Source organism: Electrophorus electricus, chromosome 3 (genome assembly GCF_041902795.1).
Source record: "Electrophorus electricus isolate QZ-2024a chromosome 3, ASM4190279v1, whole genome shotgun sequence".
Lineage (NCBI taxonomy): Eukaryota > Metazoa > Chordata > Actinopteri > Gymnotiformes > Gymnotidae > Electrophorus > Electrophorus electricus.
In genome coordinates, this window is record NC_137499.1 from 8,675,001 (window position 1) to 8,685,000 (window position 10,000).

Here is a 10,000-nt window from a genome sequence, read left to right on the forward strand (position 1 = left end):
CAAAGACAACGAGTCAGCATACAGAGAGGAGGTGTGAGAACTGGTGAGCTGGTGTAAGGTCAACAACCTGTATCTGAATGTTGACAAGACAAAATAAATGGTTGTGGACTTCAGGAGAGCAAGGTGAGATCACTCCCCGCTTGCCATCAACGGCTCCTCAGTGGAGATCGTCAAGAACATCAAGTTCCTTGGTGTTCACATAGTGGAGAACCTCACCTGGACCCTGAACACCAGTTCCATCACCAAGAGAGCCCAGCAATGTCTTTACTTCCTTCGGAAGCTGGGGGAAGCCCATCTCCCATCACCCATCCTCACTACCTTCTACAGAGGTACTGTAGAGAGCATCCTGAGCAGCTGCATCATTACCTGGTTTGGGAACTGCACCGCCTTTGACCGCAAGACCCTCCAAAGAATAGTGAGAACAGCTGAGAAGATCATTGGGGTCTCTCTTCCCTGCATCACGAACACCTACATAACACGCTGCATCCGGAAAGCCACCAACATTGTGAAAGACCCCACACACCCCTCACATGAACTGTTCACCCTTTTGCCATCTGGAAGAAGGTACCGCAGCATCCGGTCCCGCACCTCCAGACTGTGCAACAGCTTCTTCCCAGAAGCCATTAGACTCCTGAACTCTGGCTAACTCCAATTCCAATTCAGATTCCAAAATCGGCACTTTTATACATGCTTATACACAGTCACACACACATACACACACACACACACACACACATACATACATACATATCTATACACACACTCACACATTGTTTTGCATCGGACTAGTGCTGAAGTCAAACGTCACACAAATAAACTATGCACTCCTGTTGCAGTCTTGCACATTATCCTACTTGCTGCTAGAGTGCTGTACTAAACCAGCACTGTACTCTGAACTGTTCTGGCTGCTACTGGTGACTGCTATGTTCAGTGTAGCATGTCACTGATTGCTATGCACAACTCACTTTACATATTCCCAGTACTGTGTACTGCACTAAATAATTGCACTGTCTATTCATTTTGTATTTGTCCTGTTCTGTATTTATTATTGTTTATTTAATGTTTATTTAATGACATTTTTGCACTATATTGGACTGTTTGCACTTGTGTAGCATGTTGTCTGTTGCACTGTTGTTTTGTGTTGCACCATGGTCCTGGAGGAACACTGTCTCATTTTTGTTGTGTACTTGTATATAGCTGAAATGACAATAAAACCTCTTTGAACTTTTGAGTGTGTGTGCGTGAATGGGGTTGGAGTGCTCAACCCTCTTCCTGTTAGATGAAGACACACACACTCCATTAGAATGTAGAGAGGTTGTAGGAGGAGTTAAAACACACACTTCGTTCACACACACTCCGTTTAGACATGGGTGTCAGCATATGAATAATTGATCGTGGTTGTTGCAGCAAGTTTTATTTCACAGTGCCTCTTGCAGTGATACAGAGTGAAATCCCTTGTGTGTGTGTGTGTGTGTGTGTGTGTGTGTGTGTGTGTATGTATGTATGTATATATATATATATATATATATATATATATATATATATATATATATATATATATATATATATAGTATTCCTGATGAACAGGTGTATCCAACTTCTTCACGTATGGAGACTCTCCTTCCCTCTTTCATGCTAAAACAATCCAGTTTCTCTTTGCCTCATTCTTTCTTCATCTTTATTTTCTTCTCTCGTTTTCTTTCTTTCCCGTGACTCGTGCTTTTAGCATTCTCTCATTTTGCCCATTACCTTAACGTCCCTCATCAGACATTCACTTCCCCTCTCCCGCGCCACTATCCCTCGCTCCTGCTCTCTCTCTCCCCTCCTTCTCCCCCTGTCAGATAGAGTTCTTTATGGCATTTCATTCCACACGCGGGTCCTCTTGAGAGATGAAATAAAGGCGAATGAAATCTCCGCTCTGCAGTGCAGCAGTATATCACGTTTACCAGGTCCACGCACACAGTAGAACCATGCACTGTGATCTTAACAGCACTCCGGCTCGATGCTGCTCTTATTGCTCGGCGTACAGAGTCATCTTTTCTCTCGTACTTTTGCCTCGCAAAATTACAAATGTTGATAATGTCTTATTATAATAATGTGCTTTTATTTGTTATTATGGCTGTGGGATTGCATTGCGTTTGTTACCGAGTGCAAATGTGTAATGTGGAGTGTTGAATCACGGGTAGTTCGGCCGCGCGTGATGGAGTTCGGGCCGTCTGTCCCTCGCACCGAGAGGCCCTGACGCCCGCCGCGGCGCGCCCCCGTCCAGGCGCAGCTGAACCGCTCCAGTGGCTCCATTTCCAAGGCAGATTGCGCAGAGGATGTTTAATTAGGACGTTCCAAGTCTGCCGGTCGGCATAACGAAACATAACGAGGTTGGTAGACGGGCTACGATCGCGTACCGGACGGCCAGCAGGGTCGGGCCGGCGGAACGATCCATTCGACAGCGTGATTGCATCTGCGCTCGGAAAGGCAGACACACCTCATTTTTATATCTCCATTAATCTGCGTGTACAGCACCCAGGGCCCGCCACGGTTGGCACTGCCTCGGATAAATCACGCCCGGCGAAGGCGAGAAGGATAGGTGGGCTTACGGAGGGCCTGCGGTAGCGCATTTCGCTGTGCTCTCTTTAACCCAGTCTTCTCTCCCTCAGATCAGGAGCTATTGGAGGACGTCATGATGGACAGCTGCTTCTACCTGTTTCATCCGATGGTGAGTGCGTCTTCGAGAGCGTTTGCTTTGGGTGGACAGGCGCCAGGAGGGAGGCCGGCGCTTCAGAGCAGCGTGGGAGGAGCTAAAAGGCGGAACAGAGTAGGAGGGCAAAGTGGTTATGGGGTTGTGATAGGAGTTAAAGGGGCGGGGCAGAGTGTTTCTCAGTAGAGAGGTTGTGGGAGGAGTTAAAGGAGCAGGGGGGAGCGGGGGAGGAGTGGCTCTGAGGAATGGAGAGGTTGAGTGAGTTCACCTTCTCTGCTCTGACTACAAAATGAAGCTCAAATGATGTTTTACTGCTGAGTTCGTTCTGCTGCTACTTTGGCTCCATAACCTATTAATCTTTCATCTGACTCAGTTAATCACAGACTGTGTTTTATCCGCTGGCCAAAAATCTATCTGGCATTATTAATCATTAGGTTTTCCGTGTGTTCGCACGTGCACTTGTGCATGTAATTGTGCATGCGTGGGTATGCATATCAATGCGTATGCCTACGCATGTGTGTGAATGTGATGTGTACATGCGTGCATGCATGATTGTGTGTGCACACGAGCGTGTGTGTGTGTTTAAGGGGCACTAGCAGCAGTTGTATCAGTAGCTAGTAAGAACTGGAGTAAGCAGAGGGAAACTGCTATTGATGTGATGGCATTGCTGAACACATGGGTTTAGCTCTGCAGGTGTGTGTGCTTCGCCACCTGTGGGACTTGACTAATTATCAATCCCAGTTGTACCCAGTCAACCTTCGCTTTCCTTTGGATAAAAGATTTTCCTTCTGAAACTTCCTGTTTTTAACCTGTCTTACTCTTCTTCAGGCCTGCTGTGTCAGACTGTGTGTGTGAGAGAGGAACTGTGTGTCTCTGCAGGGGCTAGTGACTGTGTGTGTGAGAGAAATCATGGTTATAACTATACTGTGTTTGTCCCTGTGAGAGTGTGTGTGTGTGTGAGAGGAATAGTGGATAAACTATGCAGCATCTGTCTCTGCAAGGGTGATTGACTGTGTATGTGCGTGTGTGTGTGTGTGTGTGTGTGTGTGTGTGAGAGAGAGAGAGAGAGAGTGAGAGAGAGAGCGATGAATAGTGGTTAAAACTATATGTATGTGTACAAGACATCTAGGATTGAATGTAAACTAGGGTGTGTGTGTGTGTGTGTGTGTGTGTGTGTGTGTGTGTGTGTGTGTGTGTCAGAGAATTGCCCTGGGGTGTAGTGATACAAGAAGGTTGAAAGGTTGCATGTTCTCCGTTAAACACATTCACACACTCGCCAAAGCTACATGGCTTACAGATAAAGAAGCACTTACACACATGAGAAGAAAAATGTCGTGTGGGCCCCTCAGACTCCAGACATTACGGGACCAGGAAAAGAAACTCACAAGCACTGTGTGCTGGAGATGAGGAATTCCTGCGGATGTGTGACACTCTTACATTCGCGTCATGAGGGATAACCAGACAACCACAGAGGAACGTCGCAGTAGTTTTAACAGTAGTAGAGCAGCATATAGCACTTAGTCTGCTATTCATGGTGTGTTACGAATGAGTATAAACCATACTACTGTACAGTAAAACTACTACTGTAGCACAGAGTCTCCACGTGTCTGTGATGTGTGCTACTGTAGCACAGGCTCCACGTGTCTGTGATGTGTGCTACTGTAGCATAGTCTCCACCTGTCTGTGATGTGTGCTACTGTAGCACAGTCTCCACCTGTCTGTGATTTGTACTACTGTAGCACAGTCTCCACCTGTCTTTGATGTGTACTACTGTAGCGCAGAGTCTCCACCTGTCTGTGATGTGTACTACTGTAGCACAGAGTCTCCACCTGTCTGTGGTGTGTACTACTGTAGCACAGTCTCCACCTGTCTGTGATGTGTACTACTGTAGCACAGAGTCTCCACCTGTCTGCGATGTGTAATACTGTAGCACAGTCTCCACCTGTCTGTGATGTGTACTACTGTAGCACAGTCTCCACCTGTCTTGTGATGTGTACTACTGTAGCACAGAGTCTCCACCTGTCTGCGATGTGTAATACTGTAGCACAGAGTCTCCACCTGTCTGTGATGTGTACTACTGTAGCACAGAGTCTCCATCTCTCTGTGATGTGTACTACTATAGCACAGTCTCCATCTGTCTGTGATGTGTACTACTATAGCACAGTCTCCATCTCTCTGTGATGTGTACTACTATAGCACAGTCTCCATCTGTCTGTGATGTGGACTATTGTAGTTCTAGCTCCAGGATCTGATCTGTACGTGTGGGTTTTCGGGTATGATTAGACTGTGTGAGGGTTGGAAGAGGGAGTGCTGTATCTCAGCACTAATTCGTGTACACACACACACACACACACACACACACACACACACACACACACAGGAGATGAAATATGCCCATGGTGAAGGATGAATGGGTCATTTGCTGGTGACTTGGCAGGTTTTTGCCCTGCATCCTGAGTTTCTCTCTCTCTTTCTCTCCCTCTCTCTCTCTCTCTCTCCTTTTTTCTCTCTCTCCTCTTTTTTTTCCCACACGGGAAGGACTGTATTTCAAATGGGAAATGGAGACGGTTGCATTCAAACGTAAAACGGTTTTATTAGAACTTCCACATGAGCCAAAGTCAGCAAGGGCAGAAGGATTAGCAGACACACACGCAGACAGACAGACAGGCTAGCACAGAGCATGTGAGCATGTTCGGAGTAATGACTTAAATAACAAATCTTTATTTAGATATAAACGTTATATAGCTCAGTTAGGCCCAGTGTACACAAATGACCTCCTTACTAACAGGCTACAAGAATGAACTTTACTGACATCCTCTCCAACTGTCACACAACTATCAGCTGACAGTATCACCATCAGTTAGTGTGTGTGTGTGTGTGTGTGTGTGTGTGCTCGCACATACTAATGCACCCATATTAACTATAGCATCATAATGTCATTTCAGCAGGGCTTGGCCTGTTAACTTAGCACTTAGCTACAGCCCTTCAGGGAATACCGTTGCCGGGCGACACGACGTGGAAAGTCCCGAAGCTTTTGGCGGTGACCTTGTTAGAGGACAAAAGAGAATGAAAGCTAGATGAGGAGAAGAAAGGGACAAGCTGGCCTTGCCTTTAAAGAGCACACCAGTTAGGAAATACACAAGCCAGTAAGATGGCTTATATCCCCATGTGTAGTGCCGAGGCTAGGGCGGGGGGCGGGGCCCTGGGGTCACCAGTGGTCCTGAATCACCAGTGGTTCGGAAAAAGTTGAACGTTTTGATTCCTGATGGTGAGATCTGCCCTCAAAGAAAGAAGCAAGCATGTGCTTAACATGTTGTCCGTCTTGTTTCCGGATGAGGAAACGGCCACATCCAGATGTGCTCTCAAAGCAGAGGAAAGGCGGGTCCGTTCTTAATAAGTTCAATAGTTTACATGAATCAGCACTACTGGTGGAAAAGTAGCGTGTGTGCTCTGAATAAGGGCTGTCCATCAGCTGGAACAATAGCTGCTTCTGTCTCTCTGTCTATGACCAGGCAAATGATCTGATGAGTTTGGTTGCTGTGATGCTGTACGACTTCCTGGACAGGAAGTTCCGCCCCCGCGAGCAACTGGCCAATCAGAAAGAGGGTGCAGCAGAGCCGTCAGTCAGAGAAGTTGAGGAATGCCTGTTCAGGTGAGAAAGGAAAACACAGGATATACACACACAAACACACACAGACAGACACACACACCCAGGGTTCATACACACACATACACACACACACACACATGCGCGCGCACACAGACACACAGACAACAGGATTCACACACACACAAGATTTCAGTATTTTTGAATTCACTGAGGAGATGGGACACTACGTGAGCCGTGGTGATGACTATTATCTATGCACTTGAAGATAAAGATCTTAGGTGACTTGTTTAGATTTGGTGTGCACTTATAATAATATAATAATAATGGTGTGTAAACAGCCACTGGTAGGCAGCATGACACACAGCTGCTGATATGTTTGTGCGGTTTGTGCAGCTGTGATGTGTTTGTGTGGTTTGTTATGCATTTGTGTGGGTTGTTACACGTTTGTGCAATTTGTGATGTGTTTGTGTGGTTTGTTATGCATTTGTGACATATTTGTGTGCTTTGTGATGTGATTTGACGTGTTTGTGCGGTTTGTGATGTGACGTGTTTGTGCGGTTTGTGACATGTTTGTGATGTGTTGTGATGTGTCCGTTTTAGTTGTTTTTGTTTGTGAGCCTGGTTGTTATTGTCACTGTCAGGTTTAAGACGAAGCTAGAAGCGTCATTAGCACGCTGCAGAATCAAACACCACCTGCTTACTATCCAGTGCATCCTGCCCAAGACTGTGCAACAGAGACAAGAGCGAGCATCCAACCTGCCCCTCTACGCCTGGGTTAACACACTCCGAGCCAGGTACAGAACCCCGCCCCCAACACACACAATACTCGCGCACACACAAAAAAGAGAAATGGAATAAACAGCTTAGAAAAGTGAATCCTTTATCATCGGTTGCCTTAACATTTAGGGGTTAACTGGAGGACATGGTATATGTGTGTGTGTGTGAAATAGTTTATTGTTCTGCCATGCTGCTGCCGTCCTATTAAGGCTGTTCTCCTATGTCTAACCTCTATTCCAGAATGACCAGTCTTATTTCAAACGATCCCGTGTGTGTGTTCGTGCGTGCACGCATGCGTGTGTGGTTGTAGCTCATATGAGCCTACAGACAAGCTGACTTAGGGACAATAAATCTGGGCTGCAGACAGATGCAATCAGTGCTTCTGGAGGTCACACACACACACTCACACACACACACACACCTAATTCTAACTAAACCTCTCTCTCTCTGTCTGTCTCTCTCTCAAGTATGGAGGAAGTGTGTGATGAGTTGAAGAGTGCAGGTTTCTCCCGTGTTACATCCGTCGGGCAGTTGGAGGGACAGACCTTCTGTAAGGACCCCCACTGTATGGATGTACTGGTGTTTCCAGCCTGTGTGAGAGAAGAACTGTGTCATAATAACCTACTGTCAGAATACAAACTGATCGTACAGGTATCCACACACTCAACAACCCCCATAACCGTGGTGTTATTGATTTGAAATGTTAATTTATAAAATAATAATTTTCTGTAGATTAGTTTTAGTGTTTACATAGTTTCAGTTTTTAATATTAATTATGAAAGCTGTAATGACAAGAGGTATTAGACAAAGTTGTGTTAAAAAAAACACATGGTACATACATTGTTAAATGAATTTGCCATTTTTGTATGGTTAAATTAGCACATACTCGATCTACACCAAATTCATTATTTGTATAGGATGTCTCTGGCTATGCTCGGCCATAATAGAGGGTATGCACATGACGCCACCGTCGCTGAGAGTCACCACGGTTACACCCACTGAGTGGCAGCGTTAGCATTTAGTGTGAATGCGTGAACCGTGTTCACTAGAAAGACAAACCCAGTTTAGACAGCAAGCCACACAGGTTCACAAATAACAAAGAGCAATAGAAATGGAAAAAAATGAAACTAACAAAAACATGATAGGATATAAAATATGTTTAAGAGCTGAGTAAAATATAAATATAAAATACATACATGAAGTATATACAAAATAACTGTAGATTTGGAAGCCATACTTCAGTCTGATCTTACACATAACACAGTCTGATCTAACACATAACACAGTCTGATCTAACACATAACACATGGACTGATGGACTGATCTTACACATAACACACAGTCTGATCTAACGCATAACACATGGACTGATGGACTGATCTTACACATAACACACAGTCTGATCTAACACATAACACATGGACTGATGGACTGATCTTACATATAACACAGTCTGATCTAACACATAACAAATGGACTGATCTTACACATAACACAGTCTGATCTAACACATAACACATGGACTGATGGACTGATCTTACACATAACACACAGTCTGATCTAACGCATAACACATGGACTGATGGACTGATCTTACACGTAACACAGTCTGATCTAACACATAACACACAGTCTGATCTAACGCATAACACATGGACTGATGGACTGATCTTACATGTAACACAGTCTGATCTAACACATAACACAGTCTGGTCTTACACGTAACACAGTCTGATCTAACACATAACACATGGACTGATGGACTGATCTTACATGTAACACAGTCTGATCTAACACATAACACACAGTCTGATCTAACACATAACACATGGACTGATGGACTGATCTTACATGTAACACAGTCTGATCTAACACATAACACAGTCTGATCTAACACATAACACAGTCTGATCTAACACATAACACAGTCTGGTCTTACACGTAATACGGTTCGCACCTTTTCCCTCCTTCCCTCTTTCTCCATCTCTTCCGTGCTCTGTCTAATATACAGAGCTTCATACAAGGAGACGTGTTAAGACTGCTGTGCTGTTACTAGCAGTGAGAATGATTACAGCACACGTTTCTGTATAATACAGGATCCCACCAGCACAACCACCACCACGCCTGACTTATTTTTCTCAGTTTCCCATGATGCTCTTGTCCTCTACTATCTCCCACCATTCTCAGTGGTGAAAACACCCTGTGCCCTCCAGCTCCGATGCCCCTCAGCCAGTCAGCTGCGTTGGCGTCACTCACGCTTGCTGTGTGTGTTTGCAGGATAAGTCGTGTTGCGTGGGGCCGTGGGCAGTTCGCCCCCTGCTGGAGGTGGGCAGAGATGTGCTCGTGGCTGGCTCCTTCTCCGCCTCTACTTTGGCTCACTTGGCTGCCATTGTCGCTGGGGCGCACACACATGCTCACACACACACCACACCCCTCTCCGGCAAACACACACATGGCAGCGCGCGAGTGCTTGTGTGTGGGGGGGAGCTATCGTTTGATCAGAAACATGAACTGCAAGAGGTCCTTTCCAGCATGGCCTGCAGCAGTAAGTGTGTGTGTGTGTGTGCATGTGTGTGTGTGCGTGTGTGTGTGTGTGTGTGTGTGTAAACTAAGCTGTATGGGTGTGTTTTTGTTGGTGGATGTTTGGGTGTGGTATAAAAATTATTCTGCGTCAAAGCTTCAGAGATACAGTATGATGAGTGATTTTTTTGTGTGTGCATGTGTGCGCATGCACGCGCGCGTGTGTGTGGGCGTGTGTGTGTGCGCGTGTGTGCGTGCTCGTGCGTGTGTGTGTGCGCGCGCGTGTGTGTGTGTGTGTGTGCATACGTGTGTGTGTATGTGTGCACGTACGTGCGTGTGTGTGTGTGTGTATGCGTGTGTATGTGTGTGTGTGTGTGTGTATGTGTGTGTATGTTTGT

The 10,000-nt window shown here is 45.7% G+C and overlaps 1 protein-coding gene across 2 annotated transcripts in view; it reads left to right on the forward strand.

Annotated features, from left to right (window-relative positions):
• Positions 1-10,000, forward strand: part of LOC113589360 (putative methyltransferase NSUN7) — a 24,140-nt gene that overhangs the window by 6,718 nt on the left and 7,422 nt on the right. For both annotated transcript variants that reach the window (XM_081710145.1, XM_035529765.2), the window contains 5 exons: positions 2,655-2,713; positions 6,208-6,347; positions 6,947-7,099; positions 7,550-7,733; positions 9,360-9,627. In XM_081710145.1, coding sequence (XP_081566271.1) covers positions 2,655-2,713; positions 6,208-6,347; positions 6,947-7,099; positions 7,550-7,733; positions 9,360-9,627 — 804 coding nt within the window. The remainder of the gene's footprint in view (positions 1-2,654; positions 2,714-6,207; positions 6,348-6,946; positions 7,100-7,549; positions 7,734-9,359; positions 9,628-10,000) is intronic.